The 26,422-nt window shown below is 44.4% G+C and overlaps 1 protein-coding gene across 7 annotated transcripts in view; it reads left to right on the top strand.

The window, feature by feature from the left end:
- The window catches only part of NSMCE2 (NSE2 (MMS21) homolog, SMC5-SMC6 complex SUMO ligase), a 238,184-nt gene extending 212,253 nt beyond the window's left edge, over positions 1-25,931 (top strand). For 6 of the 7 annotated variants that reach the window (XM_005215369.5, XM_010811958.3, XM_010811959.4 and 3 more), the window contains 3 exons: positions 16,538-16,638; positions 17,023-17,129; positions 25,075-25,415. In XM_005215369.5, the coding sequence (XP_005215426.2) occupies positions 16,538-16,638; positions 17,023-17,129; positions 25,075-25,189 (323 nt within the window). In that variant the 3' untranslated portion in view covers positions 25,190-25,415. 7 annotated transcript variants of the gene reach the window in all.
- The last annotated feature ends 491 nt before the right edge of the window (positions 25,932-26,422 follow it).

Raw genomic sequence — 26,422 nt, 5'->3', positions numbered from 1 at the left:
CTGACGCCTGACAGTGAGTCATTTAGGTCAAGGGCTGTGCGCGGCCCGGCTGATCTTGGTGCGTGGAGGACCTACCAAGATGGCAGGCCCTCAGTCCATGGTGGTGGGTGGGTGGGCCGGTGGAAGAGGAAGAAGCAAGCAGACAGTCTGCTGGGTAGCTTACATTTTGCTGTTGTTGTTGTTTAGTCACCAAGTCGTGTCCAACTCAGACGCTATGGACTGTAGCTCACCAGGCTCCTCTGTCCATGGGATTTCCCAGGCAAGAATACTGCAGTGGGTTGCCGTTTCCTTCTCCAGGAGATCTTCCTGACCCAGGGATCAAACCTGCCACTCCTGTGTCTCCTGTATTGGCAGGCGGATATTTTACACTGAGCCACCAGGGAAGCCCCAGCTTACTTATTAGGATATTGTAAAGTAATAATAATAATACTAGGGGGACTTTCCTGGCAGTCCAGTGGTTAAGACTCCAGGCTCCCAATACAGGGGGCCAAGGTTCAATCCCTGGTCAGGAAAATAGATCCCGCATGCCTCAACTAAGACTCGAGACCTGGCACAGCCAAATATAAGAATATTTATATTCTTACACTGCTCTTTATGGTGTCCTGACAATGATCACTTAAATTTAATTGCCATCTCTGTATTAATTCTGAAAAATAAAGTAACTGAATTTGTTCTGAAAAATAAGAGAAACCCATCGTGTTTTCAAACTTATTCCTTTTTCTAGAGTAATAATACTGGAGAAGTATCAGTAATATCAGAAAGCCTGACTTTAAGATGCTTGTACTGCTTCCTTTATTGTAATGTACGTAATAGGGAACCTGTGCCCATCGCTGGAGTTGCTGCTCTTAAACTCATCCGCCGAGGATGGTGGAACAGCCAACGTTGCTTTCTCTCACCTTTTTGCCTTTGCTCATCTCACCTCCTCTTCCTTCAGGGTTCTTTCCAGTGCCACTGTCCCTGCTGTAGTCATGTTTAGAAGCCTCACTGTAAGCTTCCCCACCCCTCTAAACTCATGTCCATCCTGGTACTCAGCCCCCCAGTATAAAGTTTTATGTTTTCTGGTTCATTTCAACCCCTGACCTTTGCATCCTCCGCGCCTAGGAAACAGGCTTTGTCAGCAGACGTTTACTGAATGAAAGTTACATGAATCATTCCTTGGGCTCCTAAATGAGGAAGAGAAAATAGATTTTCTTGCCATTTGACTCCCAATCTATGAGCTTTCAATACTGTAGTCTCTTCTTATGACCTAAAGTTTAACCTATTTAGGGCTGCAAGTTTCAGTAATCTAACAGCTGTGAGACTGCTACCAGACTGAAACTGGGTTAGAATTTGAAAGCTAAGGCTCTTTACGGTGTCTTGACGATGGTCAGTTAAGTTTAATTGCCATCTCTGTATTAATTCTGAAAAATAAAGTAACTGAACTCGAGAAACCCGTCGTATTTTCAGTACTTTTTTTCTCTAGTTCACTGTCATATGTAAATCTGTTGTCAATTGAAGCCCGTTTGACTGTTTTCCATTCTCCTCACTTGTTCTCACTTTGCCGGTTTCAGTCTCCTTAGATGTTGAATCATATTTTTGGAATGAAATAGTCATAGACTTTTTTCATCATTAACTATTTTACAATTTAATTTAGAAGAGAGAACAGAATGATAAAATTAAATATGAGACGCCTTGTGTGTGTCATCAAGTAACCTCATCTACTTTTGGTAACAAAAATAAAATTGCCTTTAAATAATTTCTAGCTCATTCTGAACCAGCTCTGGAGAGATGAATGGCCTTCAGACTCTGTGAAGACTAGGAGAAACCCATCTCTCCCTCACTGAGGGCCCAACCAAGTTTTTCCTGACAATTAACATTTTCCCTTTCTTCATTTCATTCCATCGCTCCTAATTATGACCCTATAATTAGTGTGCCGGTTGCCTCCCCTGCGCAATTCCCTTCCTCCTTGCTGTTCGCCCTTTGTGTATTTTTAGCCTGCCTCCTCTGTCAGGTCCTGAACACCCTGCTGCCTTTTCCCTCCCGGGGCTGCTGGGGGAGGGCCTCAAAGCGAGTCTTAGCCAGCTGCCTCACTATGTTTGGCTTTTTTTTTTTTTAATTAATTTTTATTACTCTATGGTTATTTTATAGTGTTGTGCTGTAAAGCAAAGTGATTGAACTATATGTGTATATACATATACACATACATATAGCCCCCTCCTTCCCATTTAGGTCATCACAGAGAATTGAGTAAGAGTTCCTTGAGATATGGCTTCCCAGGTAGCACTAGTGGTAAAGAACCTGCCTGCCAATGCCAGAGACATAAGAGATGCAGGTTCATTCCCTGGGTCAGGAAGATCCCCTAGAGGAGGGCATGGCAACCCACTCTGTTGGGTAATCTTGCCCGGAGAATCCCCATGGACAGAGGAGCCTAGCTTGCTGTGGGCCTGTAGGGTCACAAAGAGTCAGTCACGACTGAAGTGATTTAGCTATACGGTAGGTCCCCATTAGTTATCTATTTTATAATAGTTGTTGTTCAGTCACTCAGTTGTGTCCAACTCTTTCTGACCACATGGACTGCAGCATGCCACACTTCCCTGTCCTTCACCGTCTCCCGGAGCTTGTTCAAACTCATGTCCATCGAGTTGGTGATTCCATCCAACAATTTCATCCTCTGTCGTCCCCTTCTCCTCCCACCTTCAATCTTTCCCAGCATCAGGGTCTTTTCCAATGAGTCGGCCCTTCGCATCAGGTGGTCAAAGTATTGGAGTTTCAGCTTTAGCATCAGTGCTTCCAATGAATATTCAGGATTGATTCCCTTTAGGATTGACTGGTTTGATCTCCATGCAGTCCAAAGGACTCTGAAGAATCTTATCCAACACCACGGTTCAAAAGCATCAATTCTTTGGTGCTGAGCCTTCTTTATGGTCCAACTCTCACATCTATACATGACTACTGGAAAAGCCAGAGCTCTGACTACACGAACCTTTGTCGGTAAACTAACGTCTCTGCTTTTTAACACACTGTCTAGGTTTGTCATTATACGTAATATCAACAGTGTATATATGTCAATCCTAATCTCCCAATTCATCCCACCCCAGGTTTGCCTTTTGTCTCAAGAGAATTTTTCGCTAACAAAGAGAATTGTCCTCAGAGAAATCAGAGAGCTGTGGTGTAGCCTTGTCGACCTGCAGTGTTGGGGTGTGTGTGCTAGTGGTTCGGTACCTCTCACTACTCCCTGCCATCCAGATGAGGGCCACACTGTAGCCTGGAGATGGTGCCTCCAACAGACCGCATCATCGTCATTAGAAGCTCAGGAAGGTAGTTATTTGAGATTGTTTCCTTTTCCTATCGAGTTTGTAAAGCAAGTTCTGAGATCCTTTTTTCTTCTCTTTTTCTCCTTCCTTTCTTCCTTGGTTTTGTCCCTTCTTCCCATCTGCTCTTTCACCCCCATTAGTGCTCCCTTCTGAAGCACGAGAATGTTCACAGACTCTAAATAGCAGCACTAGAACTTGGAGCCCCAAACGCTTTGAAAATGAACATGATCAGCCAGTCATTCTGCTCTGCCCTTTCAGAAACTGTCTCCAGGGTTCCCCTTCCTCATGATGTTTCTCTTCCTGCCTGGATGTTTATCAGGTCCTTTTCTCTAATGGGGGCAAAATATTTTATCTCATCTTCACTGTATCCTAATGAAACAGCTGAGAAGAGAGAGTGATCGTCTACAGGAAATTTAACACCTCTTTCCCCAAATTATGGTGGAACCATGTGGTACCTCGACCTAGTCTTAACATATTCCACCTTACAGAGCTCTTCTCTGGGTCCCCAGCTGAACCACTTTTCTGCAGAAGAACTCAGGAGTGAACAGAGTGACTTGTAAGCCCCCCTTAAGATTGGATCCCAGGTATCAACACTGAGCCCCCAGCATGGGCCACGCACTGTGTTAGAGATGATGAGCACAGGTCGTCCCTGTCCATGAGTTGCTTACGGATGAACCAGGAAGACAGTGGCAGAAACAGATATCAATGACTTAAATGGGGAGGGGACAGTGTGGATGGGGGAGCCCCTGAGTGGGAAGGTTTCCCCGAGGAAGGCAGTGCCACTGGTGAAAGGCTGTCCTGGGCTGCTGCTAAGTTCTGTGTGTTTCTACATGGCCCAGCCCAGGTTCACAGCCACCTCAGCTCCACTTCTGCCTCCCTCGCGAGCTCCCTCTGAATCTGCCACCTGCCCTGGAATCTGTGAGCTTTCAGTGGGAAAGAAAATCCGTCCCTCCTGACATCCCTGGGTGTGGATAAAGAAGAGTCAATGTTCCAAGCTAAGCGTATTGTCAAGCACTGTGAATGTCATGGAGGAGGAAGTTTTAAAAGTGTGATTTCTTCATGTTTACAAAATGAACCAGTGACTCAGATCTATTGTACACATTCACAAGAGCTGTGTCCTAAGCTGATCCCGATTTTGAAGTCATGTGTCTTCCTTTGCATGTTGGGAGGATTTTCTAGAAGGTGGAAAGTGGAGGAGGAGGGAGGGGATGGGGGCGTGGAAGGCAGGCTTGGCGACAGGGACTTGGTTCCCGGTGTGTGAGCCCTGGTGTGGACGATGCCCCGGGGCCCTCAGCCCTTGCTCCTGTCCTCCCCCTCCTCCTCCCCGCTTCCTCCTCCCCATCTTCTCCCTTCTCTTTCTCCATCTCTCTCTCCCATTCCCTCTCACTCTCTTTCTCATTTTTCTTCTTCCTTCTAGTTGGCAGGGATTTTCTCCCCCAACTCTGGTATGTTTTCTGTTAGGCTAACTTCAGACAAGACCCTGCAAACTGAAAACAGATGTTGAGGTGGCCCAGAGCGTCTGTCTGCGGGTCCACGGCTCTTGGAAGCCCTGATTGGCTCCGCGCTCTCTGCAGGCTGGGGAGCTGGTCTGCGTTTTGGGTGGCTTCGCTGACTTTGCTGCTGACAGGCTTGTTAAGCCTCACTCGATTTGGTCCCTCGGGCTCTGACCTCTTTTAATTTCTTCCATATGGTAATATACTTTGGAGATTATTCCCCTTTCTTTTTTTTGTTCTTTTTTTTTTTTCTTTTTTAAACATGACTACATTGTGCCACCATAAAGGAGAATTTTTAAATGGATCAAAAATAAACCTTGAAAAAAAAAAAAAACCTTGATATGCTTCATCAGATACATGGGAAAAGGAAAAATAAGCATATTTAATTAATGCCAGATCCGGGGCATTTCGTAACTACTGTGCTGGATAAATCGTATGCAGGAACATATCTGATTAGACTTGAGGCCTGCTCTCGGTTAGTAAGACAAATACTTCCCCTTCCCTGTGCTTTATCCCACAGCGGATGTCTTCTGTGCCTCTTACCTTTTATCCTCTGAGGCTTAAAAATATCATTTATTTTGAGAAGCTTTACAAAACAAAGTATGATATCGGTGCTGGCTTTACTCTGTTGAAGTCTTACATTTACTAGAAGAATTTCATTCTTGTTTTCTCTAGAGTTTTGAAATTAGAGATGGAAGACATGATGTTATTTAAATTACATTGTGATGGATTATCTGTGATGGAGCAGATAAGTTTGAAATATTGTAACTGCCGTTAGGATAAGAAATCTCCAATGTATCAGGGATGAAAATGGTGTCATAGCCCCTGTCTTACCCAAACCTGAAGTGTTGCAGTTTTCAAGTTGAGCAATTATAAATTTTAAAGTTCCCTTTTGAAATATTATGATCTCTAGACTTGGTTTCATAATGTGTTTCAGTTTGACAAATTGAATAAACAAATCCATCCATCTGCATTGCCATCAGCCCTACTTACTTCTTAAATATTACTTGGCCTCATAAAGAGTACTAGATATAAGAAGTGCAAGCGAAGTAATTACTCTTCAAAAGGTAACCAATGTCCTTGACTCCTCGTTTACTGCCAGTGCACATGTACAGTGATGTCACCAGGGTGCAGCGGGCTGCAGGGTTTTGTCCTATTTCCTTTCAGTCTTTTTTCTAGATACCGTTTTTTAAGATAAATTAACCATACAACCTATATAGTTTTCATTTCATTTTTTCCCACCTCATTTTCTGATGACAAAGATTGTTTTTAATTTCAGATTTTGAGTGGTGATGTCACAGTTCATGTAAATTCTCAGTCTGTCAAATATCTAGATTTCCCCAGTGTTTCTGTTCTAAAAACTGTTGTAGCTGGATGTCACTGTGTGTACACTCTCTCTCTCTAAGCCTCAGCGAACTTAAGATGATTTACACATTTTTCACAACTGACGATTATTGTACTTTCCTCTGGACATAGAGGACTTAGGGCAAGGGAATGACAGAATCAGAGATGATATAAAGACATAATGTAGAAGAGTTTGTTTCTTAGAATACAGCCCCTGTCATCTTGCTTTTTGGTAGTTTGCTTTTGCACAGACGTGGAACAGAGAATGGAGAATGGAATGACCTGACAGTGTAAAACGGCTCCCTTTCAGGGGGGAAAAAGGTAATTAGATCAGAGACCAGATCTAAAGATCTAAAATATTTGCCTTCAAAACAGTCTTCTTTACTGCTTTCGTCTTATTTTCACAGTCAGTTCATATATATAACAATGTTCAAAACATTCTCTATTTTTGGCAACCAGTCATTTAATGGACATTTATTAAGTTCTTGCACCTTGCCTGGCACCCTGAGGATGTGAAGATAAATAAGGCAGAGTTCCTCCCCTCGTGGAATTCACAGTCTAGTAGGGAAGATGGAGACGTAAACAAACGATTTCAGCATCTACAAAGGTGCTCCGGAGGCTAAAGGAGGAATCATCTCTGCTTTGGGACTTCACAGAGGAAATACTGAAATTAACTGAATCTTGAAGGGTGGTCACAGACTGCTAGGTGAAGGGCTGGCAGAGGTGCAGAGCAGCCTGGCACCTGTGAGCTAACTATAATTAGTTTGAAATGGATATGGGGAAAGGGATTGAGGAGGGAGGTGAATATACTCTGGGCCAAGTAGTGAAAAGTCTTGTCTTGCTGAGGAGGCCATGGTTGGTTTTTGTTGTTGTTGTTTGGGTTTTGTTTGTTTGTTTGTTTGTTTGGCTGTCCTGTGTCTTCATTGCGGTGCACAGGCTCTCCAGTTGAAGCACACAAGCTTAGCTGTCCCATGGTGTGTGCCATCTTAGTTCCCTGACCAGGGATCAAACCCACATGGGAGGCCATGGGTTTAAAAAGGTGACTAGCTAGAGTGTTGGTAAAGATCGGGGAGGGACTGAGGCAGAGAGATAAAGAACTTTTGCGAAGTTCTAAATAGGACATGCTGGGGACTTGGAATTAGGACAGCACCAGTGAGCATGAAAAGGAGACAGAGTCAAGATAGTTTATAGACAGAGGTTGGAAAGCATATAGGAATAAGTCCCCTGTACTGTGTTGGGTCCCTGGATGGGTGGTATTTACAGCCCTCTGAAATAAGAAAACGTAAGATGAACCCAAATGGGATTTCTCATCTTCTGATGTTTACTTGCTTCATACTCTTCTATGGCTCTAAACAGTTGAGAGTTGTAGACCATCTCCATGCTAGCTAATCAGTTTTCCTATCATGTGATTTTCTAGTTACTTAACCAAAGCAAAGAAATAGAATGTGTGCATTTGACTGTCTGCTTTTGCTTAGAAACTTAGAGATGAGCATCAAACCTTCTCTGTACTTGCATAAGACATACTGAATGCATGTACTGAATTTGAGGATATTTTCAGTATTTATTGACTTAACATGGATATTGTATGACCATATCTCAAAGGATTGGTTTTTTTGTCCCACCAGTAAAATGCATTGGGTTCTGGTTACTTTAAAACCCTCATGTTTTGACATATGACGTATTTTGACAGTATTTAAAGACATGGAGGGGGAATTCCCTGGCTGCCCAGTGGTTAGGACTTGGCACTTCCACGGTAAGGGGCACAGGTTCAATCCCTAGCTGGGGATCTAAGGTCTCACATGCTGTACGGCATGACAAAAAATAATAAAGAAAGAAATGGGAGCAAATTAGTACATCAGCTGAGGACAAAGAATGTGTCTAAAACAACAGTAGATAACTTAACAAGTGCATGATAACATGAAAGGGTACATCTATGAAAGTCAGCTCCTTTGGAGGATGTAAGCTGAAACTCTTCATCCGTGTACTTTCAAGATCTTCAGAGGGGTTTGTTGAAAGAGCTGTGGAGGTGAACATGGCTGGGAAACCTAAGATGCTGCTAGTGCTGGGTCAGCTAATACAACAGGGCTAATTTAGGTCTCCCTCTGCCCTGGGCATGGGAGGCTCATCCCATTCAGAACTCCAGTTTGAACAATGTTGTGGTTTCTCTTCGGGTGATTCCTCAGCATATCATTTTTAATGAATAGAGTATATATGTTCCTGGTACCCACTCTATGCTAGCTCCATGCAAATTCTGAGTAATAATACTAATCATCATAACAACATTTATTGATCACCTGCTCTTTGCCTGACACTCTTCTAAGAACTTTTCACACATTAATTCATTTAATCCTCAGACAGCTCTATGAAGTAGGTACGGTTATAAGCTCCATCTCACAGCTGAGAAGATACAAACAAAGAAAGGTAAGAGTCACTCGCCCAAGAGCACCCAGCTAATAAAGTAATAGGACCAGATTGCAAACCCAGGCGGGCTGTCCCCAAGCCCACATTCCTAAACACTAATCCTCACTGCCTGAGTGTCCTTACCTCTTCTTATCACACCTCCCTGGAGAGCCTGGCTTAGTCATCACTCTCTCAGGGAGGTTCACCTCGATTCCTCACCCCACCTTGCAAGAGCCTCTAGGTTACTTTTGTACTTTGTACAAAACAGATTTGTTATTTCACTCTTTGCACAAAATGTTAGTATTTGTCCTCTCGCCACACCTGATTTTAACCCTCTTTTGTGTAGTGTTTGGCACAGAGCAGGTGTTTAAATTCATGTAACTTGACTTGAGCTGGCTTGACTTGAACAGACACAGCTTTATCCTCGGGGAGCTTTCAGTCTACCCAAAAAAGAAGTTTCATCCACATAAAACAACTGAATAATGAGGAAGTTTAAGCTAAAAGAGTATGGTATATACAGTAGATGTTAACGGATTTCAAAGAAAAGAGATTGATTGTAGGGATTGGGTTGGGTTGTATTGGATTTGGATGGACTGGATTGGATTGGACTGAGTAGCATTGGATATATATAGCTTCTTTGAAATATGTAGAATCTGGGATGAGTAAAGATTATAGCTAGCCAAAGAAGGAAGAATATTGATCAGAATGCTGACCTGAGGCAGGTGTGAGTGAAATGCTCACATTTAAGGGGGCGGCAGAGTTGTATCAGACAATGTGGCTGAAAGAGCCTTCTCTTGGACACAGATCAACTATGAGCTCCTCAGAGAGGCTGACCCTGTTCCCTCCTGGGAGCTTCCTTCCACAATATCTCGTATGTGCGTAGCCCACACAAGACTGCTTTGCATTGTTTATATCTGTCCTGTGTGACTGAGCTCCCTGAGGGCAAGGATTATTTTTTGCCAATATCAAGCATAGTGCCTGGCACAAAGTAGTGATAAAAATAACACCACGTGTGTGCTTAGTTACTCAGTTGTGTCCGACTGTTTGCGACCCCATGGACTGTAGCCCACCAGGCTCCACTGTCCATGAGGATTCTCCAGACAAGAATACTGGAGTGGGTAGCCTTTCCCTTCTCCAGGGGATCTTCCCAACCCAGGGATCGAGCCCAGGTCTCCCGCATTGCAGGTGGATCTTTTATCATCTGAGCCACCAGGGAAGACAAAAAATAACAATAGCAACAACAATTTACAATCATATAACATTGGTTTATAATAAAATAGAAGTGTGTGTATATATATATACATATATGATAAATAACACTTATTGGATCCTTATTATGTTCTATTCATTGTTTTGATTATTAACTCAATCTACCTTTGTTGAATATTTTCCTGTTGAAATTGTGTCAGTTGAATTTTGCTATCCTATGAAGGTTATAACTCCTAGGAAATTTTTAATTATGTAGGCCCTATCTGGACATCATCTGCATTTTAATTCTGCAAAAGCCGTTCACAGACAGAAGAGTCTTATCTCTTAACCTGTGTCAGAGTTACCAAAGCTAGGATTCCCTCAAGGGCAGCTTGGCCAAGCCGAAGCGCTAGCATTCAAGGCAGGCCACTTGTCCCAGGAAGAAACTAAGAACAGAGCTGAAAAGTGAAAGTATCAGTTGCTCAGTCGTGTCTGACCCTTTGAGACCCCATGGACTGTAGCTCTCCAGGCTCCTCCGTCCATGGAATTCTCAAGTCAAGGATACTGGAGTGGGTAGCCAGTTCCTTCTCCGGGGGATCTTCCTGACCAAGTGATTGAACCCCGGTCTCTTACATTGTAGGCAGGTTCTTTACCATCTGAGCCACCAGGGAAGCCACAAGAACAAAGCTAGACACCCATTAGTATAGAGTGTCCAACACACACACACACACACACACACACACACACACACACACACCCCCTCAGTTCCAAGCCAAAGGGACTGAGCCTGCTGACGTACCCCTTTCCATTCAGAGTCTAAGGTATGTCCAAGTTCACAGAGGCAGCCGCTCGTAGCCCAAGCTGTGGGTTGCTGGGTGGGAGAAACAAGTCAGGAGTTGGCGCAGACACATATGCAGACACTGTAACTATAGAGTTTCCAACTTGAACTCAGTCTTCTTTTGCAGGGTAGGGAGGGGATCTTCCGTGTACCAACTCAACCTCTCTAAATATGCCGTCCCAGAATAGTGCAAGTAAAATAATCTGGGCAGTCCAATAAGCATTTCAAGGGGGCAGCAAATGTTTGTAGAATATTTGCTACTAACTTTCAGGAGAAAAGTGCTTTTACAAAAATGTTCAGACTTAATTGAAAAAGCACATAGCAATCAACTTTTATTCCCAGCTGGCATAAAACTGTCTAACTGTCAGCCAAATTTGGGTTGCCTGAAGACAGACAAGTGACTAATACTAGGGCTGTGTGTGGCCAGGCCCAAGTGTATTTTCTGACCACAAAACCATGTCTGGATTCTCCTTTGTAATTACCACACAGCCTACTATAATTGTAACACTTACATTTACTTCCTGCCTTTGACATGGAATTCAGGGTCCAAGGCTGTACCCTGAGCTAGAGTGAGGTCCTCTGTTATTTGCCTAAAACCTATGAAATCATCATTGTGTGAAACGTGTGTGTGTGTGTGTGTGTGTGGCCACATCTGTTAAATACGTAAAGTATATCCTTGTGTAAAATACTCCCACTCCTACCTTGCTGGATGAAGCACTTCACTAATGAGATGTTTATTGAACACCTACCACTGCATGCCAAGGACATTTTGTGCGTGCATGCTCAGTCTCCTAGTCCTGTCAAGCTCTTTGTGACCCATAGACTGCAGCCCACCAGGCTCCTCTGTCCATGGGATTCCCCAGGCAGGAATACTGGAGTGGGTTGCCATTTCCTTCTCCAGGAGATCTCAACCCAGGGATCGAACCCATGTCTCCTGAGTCTCCTGCACTGGCTGGTGGATTCTTTGCCACTGAGTCACCTGGGAAGCCCAAGGACATTTTAGAATCTGGGAAGGCCTCCTCTGACATCGTAAGCTAAAGAAGACAGCCAGCCCTTCTCTGCCCCATCTCTCTGTTAGGACTGCACAGCACATCTCTGTAAGTGCGTCTTTCTTGTCTGTCTCCCTTTCTTCTCGTTTCCCCTCCCCTGTTCTCTTCCCAGAAAGCAGGTCAGTGAACAAGTCAGTCAAGTCCCTGCTTTCCTGGAAGAGAACAGGGGAGGGGGAAAGAAGAAGAGGGGGAGACGGACAAGAGGGTCGCACTTACAGAGATGTGCTGTGCCGTCACAGCAGGGTCACGGGGTAGCGAAGGCCTGGGTGCCTTCTTTATTAGCTCACGATGTCAGAGATGGCCTCTCCAGAGGGACAGTATTTAAACTGGCATTTTAAAATGACAGGAAGAAGTAGGACAAACAAAGATCAGGAGGAAGAACATTCCAGGCAGTTAGTATAGAAGTCAAAGATGGGAAGGAGCCTAGCATGTTCCAGAAATAGAGAAAAGACCAGTGTGACCTGAGGACGGTGGGCAAGAAGGGGACTGGTCCAAGATGCTGGCCATGCAGTCCCCTGTGAGAAGCAGGTCGGAGTGGCGGGGCGGGGGGCGGTGTGCGCGTGTAGATGGTGGTCCTTGTTGAAGGAGGGCTTCTAGTTAGGAGGCTTCTGAAGAGGTCTGGGCAGGAAGCCATCGTGGTTTGGACTAAGATGTAGTAGAAATCACAAGAGAAGGCTCGGCTTTGATTTAGGGAATATAGTTTAGAACCAGTCACCAGAACTTGCCTGTGGTTTGGATGTTAGGAATGAAGGGAGAGGAATACAGTGATCAAGAATGAGTCCAAAGGTTTGGGCTTGGAGAACCAGGAGGGGGGACGACAGACACGACGATCCAGCTGTTCACTGACGTCACAGCTGGCCAACTGTGAACCCCTGTCTTGGGGATCCAATCAGTGCCCTCACCAAGCCCCTCACCTTGCATCACTGGGGAATATTCACAGACCTTTGGAAATCCTTGCTTGTTTACTTCATTACTACTACAGCATTTTTTGTGTCTTCTCCTTTTGGTTTTTATTTTATGACATCAAAAAAATCCCATTCAAGTTAACTAAATCAACCCTGTTACATCCCTTGTGGGTGCTCTATAAATGTTAGTTCATACCCAGCTTTCCCTCCTCAGCACTTCATCTGGGTGCCCTGGGCCCAGGCATGGATGTCGGGTGTGGGTCTGAGATCTGCCCATCTGATCGGAAGCTAACAGCTGGCACATACGCTTCTGAAAACATGCCTTGTTGATGTACATAGACTGTGACTCATCATCTTGTCTTTCTCTTTTTAATCAGAAAAATTTTTTGAGCTCTCTTGAGTAACAAACTCATTTAATCCACTTCTTTCTTTATTATAATGCTGACCTTTTCTACTTTTGTCTTAAAACTATTGTGGGGCTTCCGTTTTCTTGTCTCTACAGTGGGGATAGCAGTAGAGCTGTTGTTCCTGGGTGTTTGGTGAGGATTAAGTGAAATGTAGATAAAGTGCTGAGCACAGTAGCTGTATGTAGCAGTCAATAAATGAGGTATGATTATTAATAAAATAATTATCTGGGGGAGGGAGGGATGGCTTCCAGAACCTACACTGGTTTTAGTATTCCAGTTAACCACACCAAGAAAATAGAGCCATGTGTTGATTTACTAACTCCCTCCATGACTTTGGACAAAACCTGTAATGTCTTTGGATCTCCGTTTTCTCAAGTAAATGAGACAATCCTTATTTTCTCATTTAAAAACCTTATTTGAGGTTCAAAATTAAACCTCAATTTAAAAACTTTTGTGATTCTAGTAGACGATCTCTATTTTTTCTCTCCAATCTTCCTTTCAGTGGGCTTATCAAAAAAGTTGTGTCTTTTTGTGTAGGCAGTGTGTGTGTGTGTGTGTAGATCAGTGTGTGTGTATGTGTCTTAGTTGCTCGGTCACGTTCAACTCTTTGTGACCCCATGGACTGTAGCCCTCCAGGCTCCTCTGTCCATGGAATTCTCCAGGCAAGAATACTGGAAGGGGTTGCCATTCCCTTCTCCAGGGGATCTTCCCGACCCAGGGATCGAACCCAGGTCTCCTGCACTGCCAGCAGATTCTTTACCGTCTGAGATTAGTGTAAGTGATACTTATTGCCAGATGTGACCTTTTGTTCAGCACATTGTAGAATCCCAACGTTGATATCACTTTCTATAAATACAGATTTCGGGTGAGGAAATGTTCTAACTCAAGAGAAGTTTAGCTCTTGAGGCTCTTTCTCTTTTTAGACTCTCAGTCCATGGGCTATTACTCACTGCTGGCATTCTTCCGCAGTCTCACTTTGTCACCTCTTCTTTCATGATCACTGCTGTTGATAGCCACCTACAGCTTCTGAGTTCCCTGCTCAGCCTTCCCTGGTGGTTGGTTTTGCATCTGAGTTGTGCTTTCTTGCTTCCTCTACCTTTTGAAATTTAAAAATAGAAAGAAAAAGAGAACCTGCAGTCTTTCACATTGTCTGAACTCTGTGATTCACCCAACAGATTTTCTGGTGAGTTTACAGTGTAACATCTATAGTCAGAAATGTGCTATCCGTTCAGAATAAGCCCTGTAAGAAATGGACAAAGAGGTGCTTCTTATTTTGACTGTCAAATGCATAATCCAAAAGGGACTCCAGCAGCCCCCAGAGGAGGCTTTGGAAAGTAAATCAAAGAATCAGAACAGCTCCCAATCCTGCCCCTTGACTTTTCTCCTTACCTGCCCAGCTTTCTTGAGACAACCTGAAGAATCACTGGGTCGATAATAGGCCTCTTTTAAGAGTCTGACTCTTGTGCTCTTAATACTAATGATATGTCCTGGGAAGCACAGAAACCCTTCATAGATCTAAGGAAAATTATTTCAGAAGCCCCAGCTCATATCACAGCAAGCATACTAAACTTTGGCAACCTCACATTCAATATAATTTTATTGCTGGCAACATTTTTGAACATACTTCTATCCATACAGCTTTGGTTTGGAAAAAGTTTGGCTCCAAATAAGTGATTTAGCCTATAATTGGCTATTAATTTCTCAGCAATTATCTCCGCATAGGGAGTTATTAAATTAATACCGAAATCCAGCCTACATATTGCTCTCAAATGAAATATTTTTGATGACCAAATCAACTGTTAATGAAGTTAACCCAACATTACATTTTGTAGACCTTTAAAACTGATGAATTTCAGTTTTTTTTTGTAGTAATCCTGTTTTGAATCCAATATGTGGTTTTCAAGGTCTCAGACATTTTTATAGCCTCTTGAAAAGCTGAGAGGCGCCAGGCACTGTACCTTAACCACCAATGGTTAAAAGAAAATGTTCCGTCCAGGAAGTCCTAAGCTCCGAGGGCGTCCCTCTTGCCTTCTTCAAGGAGTAAGAGCTGTTTGGGGGACATCTGTCTAAGAAAATACAACAAGCTGGCATATAAATAGCAGCAGTCACTAAAGCAAAGAGAAACCCCCACCAGAAAAACCAGAATAATTGGGGGCAGAATGCCTGGGTTTCAGCCGTGAGTTCACTGGGTGACTTTGAGCAGGGGCTCTGCAGCCCTCTCCTGTCCCCAGGGGTGCTTTTCCAGCAGACACTGTATCTGGCAGAAGGGGAAGGCCAGGGCCCGCAGTTCTAGGAACTAAAAGTTGTGCAGAACCATCTCTGCTTAAGAAAAGGATTTCCCTCACACGTTAAAAGCAAGGCAATTTTTAACATCTGTATTATTTTCCCAGAATGAAAGGAGGAAAGGAAGGGAAAAAGGAGAAAAGGAGGAAGAACGACTACACTGTCATACTTGTGTTTAAAACACTACTGATCTTTGATTTCTGTGCAAAATGACAAGTTCCCTTCTCCAAAAAGAAAGGCTTTCATGTGAGATTCTGTCAGCACCCCCAGTCAAATGTCACGTATTACCTAGTTTCCCTTGCTGAAGGGCAAGGGCCATGAAAAGTACATACATTTCAGAATCACATACGGGACACTCAAAGTCAACCCTACCACGCGCTCGCTCAGCAGTTCCCAAAGTGTGGGCCAGGAGCCCTGTGGGTACTCGGGGAGCCTTTCAGGGTACCCATGAGGTCAACACTATCTTCATAATAATACTAAGATGTCATGTGCCCTTTTCACCCTCTTTCTTTTCATAAGTGAATTTTTCCCAAGGCTGCGTGATGCAATGTCACAACAGACTAGATGTATGCCCAGGTATCAAAGCCCAGCTGTCTTCTATTAAGTCACATATTAAAGATATTTTCAAAAATATCTCTAACTTTTTTGTTACCCTGGAAAATACAATTATTTTTAATTTTTTTAGATATCATTTATGTTAGCTTGTCATGTGGTGGTTATTTTTAAATGAATTAATAAATATGTATTTTAAAATTCCTCAGTCTTAATAACGTCTAACATGGCAAATCTTGATAAACATAACCTACATTTTAAAAGTGTGTTGGCGTCCTCAGTAATTTCTAAAAGTACAGAAGGGTTCTAAGCTCAAAATTTGAGAATCCTTGTACTATCCAACAGTAATTACCATTTATTGAATGTGTCTTTGAGCTGTGCAGAACACACGGAATTCTTCACCTCTTAATCTTTGCAATAAAGTTATAAAGTAGAGAAGTTAAAAAACAAAGACCTTCTAGCCCGAGGTCTCACAGCTGGAAGTGACAGAGATAATCAAGTCCTTCTGACTCCAAAGCCACATTCCTGATGACTGAACAGTCCTCCCCGACAGAATCATTCTCGGTGACTCTGAAAAAGTTATTTCACTGCTCCAAGTTTATTTCCTTACCAAACATGGGCAGAGCCCCACCTCCTGCTGCAAAAGAGTTAATATGCATCCTAGCGCCTAACACAGGGTGCACATCAAAGAGACCCTGAAAATCTGTCAGTCTCCTTCCTCCCACCCTTCCTGTCTTTGGCACATTAGAGCAACAAGACTCACCAGCTTCCCTTCTCCCCTCTAGATGGTCTTCAATCAGACAGAGAGGCTGACATCACAGAAGGAGTTGATGAAGATATGATTGTGACTCAAAGTCAGACCAACTTCATCTGCCCCATTACACAGGTACTGTAAGCACTTTGCTTCATGGAGGCAAAAAGTTCCCATTTGCTTTCTGACTTTATTTCCTGTCTGGAGTTGACGAGGGAGGAAAGGAAAGTGATGAGGGTCCAGGAGGAGACCTGGGAAAGAGTTTGCAGTCCACGATATCCTTAGGCATCTACGAGTATATTCCTGCCCCACTGGCCAGGTGCCTTTGAGGCCTCTGGTCTCCCTGCATTTTCTGCTACGGCCCTCTGCCCTGAGTTACGTAGAGCCACGAGATGGGGAGGTTAAACCTCGGAAGCCCCAGGTCTAGGCGACAGCAGTGCCAAATAATTGGTGACTTGAAGAAGTTACTGGAAGCTGGTCATCATCATTCCTGAAAGTCTAATGTCTTCTTGATTACAGTTGGAAATGAAGAAACCAGTGAAAAATAAAGTGTGTGGCCACACCTATGAAGAGGAAGCCATTGTTCGCATGATTGAGTCCAAGCACAAGCGGAAGAAAAAGGCCTGGTGAGTTGCTGCAGGAAGGGAAGTGGCCCTTCCCAGGGGTGGTCAGTCCCAAGCAGTGTGTTCATGCTGGAGGGAAAGCTGCTTAAACCTCCCCTGAAGTCCATTTGCCCAGGGGAATAGTGTAAACATGGAAGCTGGTTTTCAGGAAACACAACACATGAGGGGAAAAATTAGTAATCTGTTCGGGAAGAAGCTGAAGGAGCTTCAAACACACCTTCAAAATACAAGAAAAGGGAGCTGGATGTAATTCTCATCATTAGATAACAGGAATTTTTATAATTTTGTGTGTGCTATGTGTTCTAAGTCGCTTCAGTCATGTCCGACTCTGTGACCCTATGGGCCTCAGCGTGCCAGGCTCCTCTGTCCTTGGGGTTCTCCAGGCAAGAGTACTGGAGTGGGTTGCCATGCCCTCCTCCAGGGGATCTTCCCGACCCCAGGATTGAACCCGCATCTCTTATATCTCCTGCATTGGCAGGCAGGTTCTTTACTACTAGCACCACTTGGAAAGCCCTGTGTGTGCTGTAGCCTGAAAGAAATAAAGGAGAATTGTGATGCTGAGAGATTTGTTTTCCCCTTTCTATTATGTCCTAACTCAAATGAGAAGGAATGGTTTAAAAAAAAATTTTTTTTTTGCGTTCTGCAATACAGATAGTTTGTTTAAAAAAGTATCAAGTTGTCATTCTAAGAATTCATATCCACTGGTCTTTTTTTTTGGGGGGGGTGGGTGCTGTGCCTCATGGCATGTGGGATCTTAGTTCCCAGACCCCGTGCCACCTGCTGTGGAAGTGTGATGTCTTAACCATTGGACCACCAGAGAAGTCTTGGTTTCTGTTGGTCTTGATGATCAAGATTTGATTGTCTGGGAAAAGCTTTCATATCTTTAATTACATCAATAACTTCACGAATAGTTTAAGTAAATTCATGGATGACTTCAATGAGAAATTTTCTTTTTAATTGGAATGTTTAGAGAATCTTTTACATGTATATATATATATATGTATATATACATATATATATGTATTTTTTTTAACCCCTTTCACGCACAAACACACACACAGCTCTGTTCCTGCAACGACATAGAAGCCTGAGTTGGCTAGCCTGGCTTTGACTTGGTTGGCATTTCTTGTGCTCTTATCACAGATTTGTTGAAGGAATGGAATTGCAGGTGTGACCAATTCTCAATGGACCTTTGATAACAGTCCCTTTGATGTGTGGCTTTGCTTCTCCATCATCTAGAAGTTTGCTGGTCCAGACCTAAATTGGAATTCCCCAGCACTCCTCATCTGGGTGTGGACTTAGAGATAGGGCATTTGTGACTGTAGATATCTTAATGGTTATTCAGTCAAGTTATTTGCCCTATTTATTCTAGAAAACCTGCCTAATGGTTGCAAAATCGAGATTGTCTGAGTACATTTTTGTCTGTTTTGACTTTCCACCTTACAATTGAAACGTCCCATTTCCCCAGGGAACCTTCCATTTTCCCTGTGAGTGTAATTTTCCTTGTTTTTGGATGTCTAAGCCTTCTGTGTCTTCTTTTTTTTTTTTTTTCCCTATGTTTATTCTCTGAAAAGCAAAATTTTAATTTGTTAACATAACTGCTAAGAATAGGCCTTCCCAGATAGTTCTGTTTCACAGCTCTTTTTCCTTAAAGTCTGTGATATTCTCCTCAAGTCAGATTTGGAAAGCACAGGTACTGATAACAAAGCACATTTTCCCCAAGTCCCAGGAGGGATGGGAGCGACTCCAGAACAGGCTTGCACTGAAACACATCTTCTTGATTACATACTTTGACTTTCTAATGTCCTTTGCCTTTTCTGAATTGTAAATGACATTCGGAAGCACTTGAGCAACACCCGGCGTTTGGAAAGTGTGGGTATTTTCCTGCCGTGCTTTTCTATAAGTTGGACACAGATTCCGTGAACACTGCAGATCCTCATAGCTTAGTAATACAGTGAAGTCCAAGAGGAGGACGTCTGGGAGGTTTACAGCAAAGGTAGTATTTTTGCTGGGCCTTGAAAAATGAACAGGATTTCAGAAAGGGTGAAGAAGAGTCTTTCCAGCCAAGAGGCTCACCACATTCAGAGTCTGTTCCACTTGGGGAAAAGTAGATACAGGTGCAATTATTGTTTGTTAGAGGGTGATGGGAAGGATGCTCTGGGCTCTAGTAAGAGGGGAGTGGTGTATGTAAATTCTCTCCATTCTGTACTCATCTCAGAGGACGTTAAATGTTATGATTTCATTAGTTTTCTCATGTATAAATAGATGGTCATAGCTGTAAATTGCCTCAGTGTATGTTTGAAATTTGGATAAGATATACAGAAAGCACTGAGAGCACCTGTCATGTGGTAAGTAAACATTATCCCCTCCTCCTCGTCTTTCTTGCCATCATTGTTCTGTAGGGTTTTGAGGGAATATGCGAGTCAACCCGGGTTTTAGGAAGTTACTCCAGTAGCAATTTAAGGGATGAATGAACAAAGGCCTGGGGTGAAGATGTCAGTTAGGATGCTGTGGCAGTAGTTAAGTTATAGGTCATGAGAGCTGGGATTGAGACCAGAGTCATAGGTGGAAGGGCATTGAGGAGAAGATGATTGTGGAGGTACGATGGATAGAAAACAAAAGCTGGAGGGAACAAGTGGAAGAATGACTGACATGCCTAAATGGGGTGTCTAGAAGGATGGTGATGTCATTAGCCAACGGAGAGCCTGTAAGAGGAATGCATTTAGGAAGGACGATAAGAGGGTCATGCTAAGTTTGAGGTCCCTAGCAACGCAGCCGTTTGGAAGTATCCAGGAGGTGCAGAAAATGTGGGTGTTTGACCTCTGGAGAAACTCTGAGTGGGATGTTGATTGACAGGTTATTGATACAGAAGAGTCAGACCCACACATCTGCCAGGTGCAGCTCTGGACCAGATGTGACAGGCAACCGAGAGCCCCCAAGGATGGGACCTTGGCCTGGCTCTGAGCAACGCGAAGCCAGGATGCAGCTCTGCTCTGCTTACTGTGTTCCCAGAGCACCTGATGGAGGCCCACAAAAAAAAGCATTCTGCCATTCTGAAAGGGCAGTCAGAGGAAGAAGATTCCAACAAAGCAGTCTGAGACGTAGCTGGGAGAGAGGGGAAGAGAGACTAGAGAGTTGAGCTTCACAGGAGCCAGTGGGGAGGAGGGTGGTTGACAGGGCCTTGAGGATGAGCTACACTGCATTTGGCAGCAGGTTGGAATCCAGGGCCTCTTCAAAGCCTACCCCAGAGGTTCCTGATGAAGTATGAATTAGTGTCATCTCCCAGGACGCATGTTTGGGCGATGAGCACGTCTGGGTTCCCTTTGTTTGAAAATGTCCGTGACACATCCGGTTTGAGAAATCCGTTTCTCAGTTCTTCCTCCTTGTTGGTTCCAACTCTGATTTGTTAGACAGGAGTCCCAGGTACACTGTGTTACTAGCACTGACTCCCTTTTCCTGTCCATGAGGCCTCTTAATACATCTCTCTGCATGGGCTTAAGTCAGAATAAAACGGCTGAGACTTTAGCCCTAACTAAATACTGTTAGTTAAAATAATTTCCTAAAGCAGATCTCTGAATAATCAGTCTGTTTATTATCTTCACATGATTTTCACATATATGAGATACTTCCAGTTATCCATAGTCATTTCTTTGCTTTCTGATTTAAGAACAGAGACTGTATTAGCAAACAGTCACATTTAAGAGTGTGGAGAGGACAGTTAGGTTGAACAGAAAGGTGTCGTTGAGTAGCAGAACTCCAGCAATGTGCTTAGAGGCCCTATTTTAACCATGAACCAACCATTGACCTCTCAGAGTCTCAGTTTCTTCATCTGTAAAATGAAAAGAGCAACATCTCACAGTATTTGAGGATCAAAGGAACAGTGAGGAATTCCAGTCTAGGTCTGCACCAGCATATTTCTTGGCAGTGGAGAAGCAAACCACTTAGAAGAAAGCTCTTTTTTTGGCTTACAGAGCGCTAAACAAATAGCAGCCGGGTTACTGAGGTCGAGACTGTTCATGTTTGTATTACTTACCTCACTGCTTAGTGACACATCGTTTCAGACGCAGAGGATGTAGGCTCGAGTTACCCTCTGGGTTTAGGTATGATGAGAATCCATCCTGCTCAGATTTCCAGACCTGCTTTCTAGAGCTGGGTGGACCCTGGAATGCTTGGGCCCAAATCCAGGAACTCGTAAGACCCAGAATCCTGTACGTGTGTGCTAATGCTGAGGTCAAGGTTCCCCACAGCCTCTGGGACCCCTGAGACCCAGGCCCTTTGTTCAGTAGACACAGGCTTGCCCGCTGCTGCGCTGGAATGTTCTGCCCTGTCAGTGACCCAAGTTCAGGACCCAGCGTCTCCTCCCAGGCCTGTGGGCTTGACTCCTGCACAGTGATGACGCGAGGGCTTAGACTGGTGTGGCCACACCTATCTAGCTCACCAGGATGTCGTGGGGACGGATGCACTGTGCTTAGAGTGTTCTCTCTCCAGAGGAGCGCCTTGATTCAGTATCATGTGATTATGAACCTTGTCTTTTCCTCTTCAGTTTAGAAACTGGTGTGTGTTTATTTGAGATGAGGTGAGAAACAAGGTTCTCCTGTATCAACCTCTCCTGCAAGAAGCCTTCCCAGGACCCTCATTCTTGCTGCAGAGTGCCCTGTCCCCATGCTCCCACGGCACCTCTGCGTTGTGGCATGTCGGCCTCCCACCAGCACTGTAGGTGGGTCTGGCTCTGCTCCGCAAGCTTCTTGAGAACAGAAGTAGTGTCCTAGAGCAGGAACCGGCTTACCGAGCACCTGAGTGGATTCCTGGACCCTTGTCACGCGGCATCCCACTCATTCCTCATGACAGCCCTATATGCTCCACCTTCTTAGAGGAAGAACCTGAGGCCCATTACTGGTGTCACTTGCCCAGAGTGTCACAGCCAGGAGGCTGGAGCCCAGCTCTCATTTACTCCTGAGCCTGTATTTGTGTCTCTAGGCCGTCTGGCTCCCCTCAAGAGGATTTTTGGGTTAATGCCTCTGTCCCCCGAGTTAATCCCCTAAATGAGCTCAGACCTCTTTGTCTGACAAGGGTAGCCCTGGGATGATGTGCAGCCAGCTCTGCAGCTGAGTGGTGTGGTTAATCCCATCACACATTCTCAGAATGCTCTCATTTACTGACTAAAACCACTGATGTCATCAGGAAGTCCTCCCCACCTCACTCTCCACTTCCCTAAAGCAGCTTATTCACTGTCTGGCTATTGGTGTTAAAGACTTTGTCCTGGGGAGGGGGGCGGGGGTGGGGTGGGGGGAGACTCCAGCCAGGCAGGGCAGTCAGAGCAGATGATCAGATGGGTTATAAGCATCAGCTTAAGGGTCATCTCAGGCACTGAGTTCAAGCTGCATCTCCATGTCGCAGAAGATCAAGTGGTGAGAAACGCCTTTTCCAAAGTCAGGAAAGCGTCTTTTCATTATCTCAGCTTATTGACTTTCATACTGAAAGAAAAAACTCACTCTGAGACCTCAGGGTGTTTTAAACCAGTGTAAAGCTCTTCTCAAGCACCTCCAAGCCACCCCCTGACACAAAGCCAAGTCATCATACCTGGTCCAGTCACCCCCATCCTCTTTCACATGGTCACCTTTCTAGCCTCACATTTTACAAGTACCTGACCATACAGGACCCATTTCAGTAAATATAAATATTGTTAGCAGGCATATTATTCATTACATTGATTCATGCTCTTCTCATAGAAAGATGCCTTGGTCCAGAAATCAAGACCAAGAAAAAGTTTCTCTTCTGTGTTACACAGTTGAGCCCTCTACTACTGGACAGATTAGACCTCACATGATCGGCTTTCTTCCCCTTCTGGTTTATAGCTTTTGTCTTGTTTTTGTTATTTTTGATCTGTGCTTTTTGGAGGGTTGTCTCAGATCACTGGGCCAGAGCTCTGTGTAGGGCAGGAACCTGTATCTGTATTTTACAGCTGGATGCTTCGAACCCTTCATAGGGCCACTCGCGTAAGAGGGCCAGATGAGCGCACGGATGCACACGTGTCTGTGTTGCAGGTACGCGAGCTATAGGCAGGGAAGGGAGTGACTGCTACTGAGCACTGTGTTGCCTGGAGCCCTGTAAATCTGACGATGCAGAGGCTCCAAAAGTCAAAGTGAGCTGCTGGTGGTCTCACAACAAGCAAGTAAGCGGTGGAGACCTAGGTCGGTTTTGACTTCAAAACTGGGTGCTCTACTCTACCCAAGTCTGGTTCATGTTGAGAAGAAATCAGGTGACTTCATCCAGCCCACTGCCTTCAGAGGAGACCACATCTAAACAGAACCATGACTCACCCACTGATTTCTTCAGCCGCAGCTCTTCCCCTGAGTCTCCATCAGCCCACTCAGCCTCTCCACTGAGAGGACTGGTGGGCATTTCAGAGAGAATATGTAGCAGCCAGGACTCCTGCCTGATTCCATCCCAACCTAGTTTTCCAGTTGTTTCCATGGAGATAAAGGGTACCACCAAGGCCCTTCAGCTCCAGCCAAACTCTGAACAAAGCTCAGCTCTTTGCTTTACCCTCTACATTGGGTCCGTCAGCAAGCCCCCTGGGTTCTACTTCCGGCTGTATCCAGAAGCTACACCCTCATCCAAGCTTCCCTTTCTCTCCCAGCTGCTGCATGACCCCCTCACTTCCCTGCTTCCTCTCCGCCTGTGTCCGCATTAAGCAGCCAGAATCATGTTTTCTAAATGTAAGCTAAATTTCATCACTCCCCTATCTCAACCCCTCCAGGGTTTTCATATTTAAAATAAAATCCAAAGTCCCACGCACTTTCAGTCAAATCTCCAAATGCCCTCCCTCTTGCCCTGGGCATTCCAGCCACATTGACCTTGCTCTTATACCAAGCAGCTGCCTCCTCAACTTCTACACATGCCGCTGCCCCAGCCCCGGCCACATGCAGCCTTTGTTCTATTAATAGATAAGCCCTCCCCAGCGAGCCATGCCTGACCCCTGCTAGATAAGCCCCTCAGCTCACACTCTCTCCCTTGACCCTGCTTTTTAGTCATTGTGGCACTTAAAGACGCTATGCAGTGGGTTAGCAATGGTTTCTCTCCTCCACTGGAGAGTGAGTGCCATGAAGTGGGCATTGCCCCCGCCCCAGTGCTGGACAGACCCTGGCTTAGGTAGGCACTCTGAACTAGTGAATGAGTGCACATCAGTCCTGATTTTTTAAATGTACCCCCTTTTTGGTAAAATGTCCACACTTAAATACTGCTGCTGCTGCTGCTAAGTCGCTTCAGCAGTGTCCGACTCTGTGCGACCCCATAGACGGCAGCCCACCAGGCTCCCCCGTCCCTGGGATTCTCCAGGCAAGAACACTGGAGTGGGTTGCCATTTCCTCCTCCAGTGCATGAAAGTGAAAAGTGAAAGTGAAGTCGCTCAGTCGTGTCTGACTCCCCGCGACCCCATGGACTGCAGCCTACCAGGCTCCTCCATCCATGGGATTTTCCAGGCAAGAGTACTGGAGTGGGTTGCCACACTTAAATACTACTCAGCCATAAAAAAAGAATGAAATTTTGCCATTTGCGGTAACATGGATGGACTTGGAGGGTAATTCTGCTAAGTGGAATTAGTCAGAGAAAGACAAACACTGTGTGATATCATTTATCTGTAGAGTCTAAAAATAGAACAAACTAGTGAATAAAACAAAAAAGAAGCAAAGTCACAGAGAGGACAGACCAGTGGTTACCAGTTGTGGGGGCTGGCATGGTTGGAGGGAAAAAGGTGAGGGGGAGGGGTTATTATGGGATTATGAGAAATCATCTGTGTGAAACTTTTGACAATTGTAAAACCCTATAGAATTGAAAGAATTTTTCATTTTTTTTTTTTAAGTGTGCGCTTACATTCTTGCACGGAGAGAAGTTGATTCTGAATGCATTAAGGTGACGCGGCCTGACTTGATTTTCTCATCTCTCACAGTTGCCCGAAAATCGGCTGTAGCCACGTAGACATGAGAATGTCGGACCTCATCCAGGATGAGGCGCTGAGAAGAGCGATTGAGAGCCACAAGAAGAGACGTCGCCAGTCCAACTAGGACACCCCCCTCCCTGCAGGGGACTCCGCAGCCTACCTCCTACCCCAGCCATCCATGGAGAGTGATGCTTGTCAAAGCACTTCGACTGGCTGCATAGCATACTTTGGGGTAAATTTGAAGGTTTTAGTGTATTTGAAAGCATTTTTCTATGTTCCAATAAACATTCAAGTCTATTATATTGTTTATTTTTAAGTGTTCTGTAATTTTAAATAAAACTTTGATTATCTGTGTGTGTCGTATGTGTGTGCCACCTGAGGTGTAAATGGTTCCAGTGGTATTGGCTGGGTGGTGCCAGGCTTATTTCTAATCCTTCAGACTATTTTTTATTACAGTTTTAACAAACAGAAAAAAATGTTTTTTGCAAGGGATGTTTGAAATGGAAACACATAAAAACAACCCAGTTGCAAGGAATTTCTATCAGGATAGTAAAGAATAGCATGAAGGTATAAAGCAAAACCAGTTTCCTTACCTATCTTTACTTTGTGTATTGACAGTTCCAAATATGTAAATGCTCTTATTTGTCATTCTGATGAGCACGGACTGCTCCAGTAGCTGGCTTATCCGTGCGATGATAAGTGATGCCATAATGGAAACTTTGCTGCAGCCTTCTGAGAGCCTAAAGCGCTGTCGGAAGGAACCACATCCTGGCTGCTCTCTGCCTTGCTCCGTGCCTGGCTTTCATAAGTGCCTTCGGCCCCCTGGGCCTGGGGGTCTTCAACCACAAAATAAAGATATTAAATAAGATGTTCTCTGTCGTCCCTTCAGCCCTGAAAGTCTGTAGACTTATGACCAGCAGGGTCTTTAAATTGAGTGTCATTGATTATATTCTATTTATGTGAAAAGGACTAGTCTATTCACAGTGGCGGGACAAGGAAACCTGGCATGCTGCAGTCCGTGGGGTCCCAAAGAGTCAGACGCGTCTTGGCAACTGAACAACAGCAGCAGCCTTTTATCAACTAGAATAATCAATGAAACCCTACGAAGCATGCTGCGACTACACTAGAAAACCCAGAAGAGCTAACAACGGCTAGCATTTATTGAGCACATACTGTGTACCAGGTACTATTTCAAGCACTTCACATATATGAAAATATTAACTCATAATTTTCTCAGCCTGATGAGAGAGATACAGTTATTATTCCCACTTTACAAATAAGTAAAATGAGGCACAGAAGTGAAGTGGCCTGTGGAAAATCATAGTAAGTGACTGAGCTGGGATAGTTCAGTCATCTG

Source organism: Bos taurus, chromosome 14 (assembly GCF_002263795.3).
Source record: "Bos taurus isolate L1 Dominette 01449 registration number 42190680 breed Hereford chromosome 14, ARS-UCD2.0, whole genome shotgun sequence".
NCBI lineage: Eukaryota > Metazoa > Chordata > Mammalia > Artiodactyla > Bovidae > Bos > Bos taurus.
The sequence above is the reverse complement of the archived record's forward strand: the minus strand, read 5'-3'. Positions and strand labels throughout refer to the sequence as shown.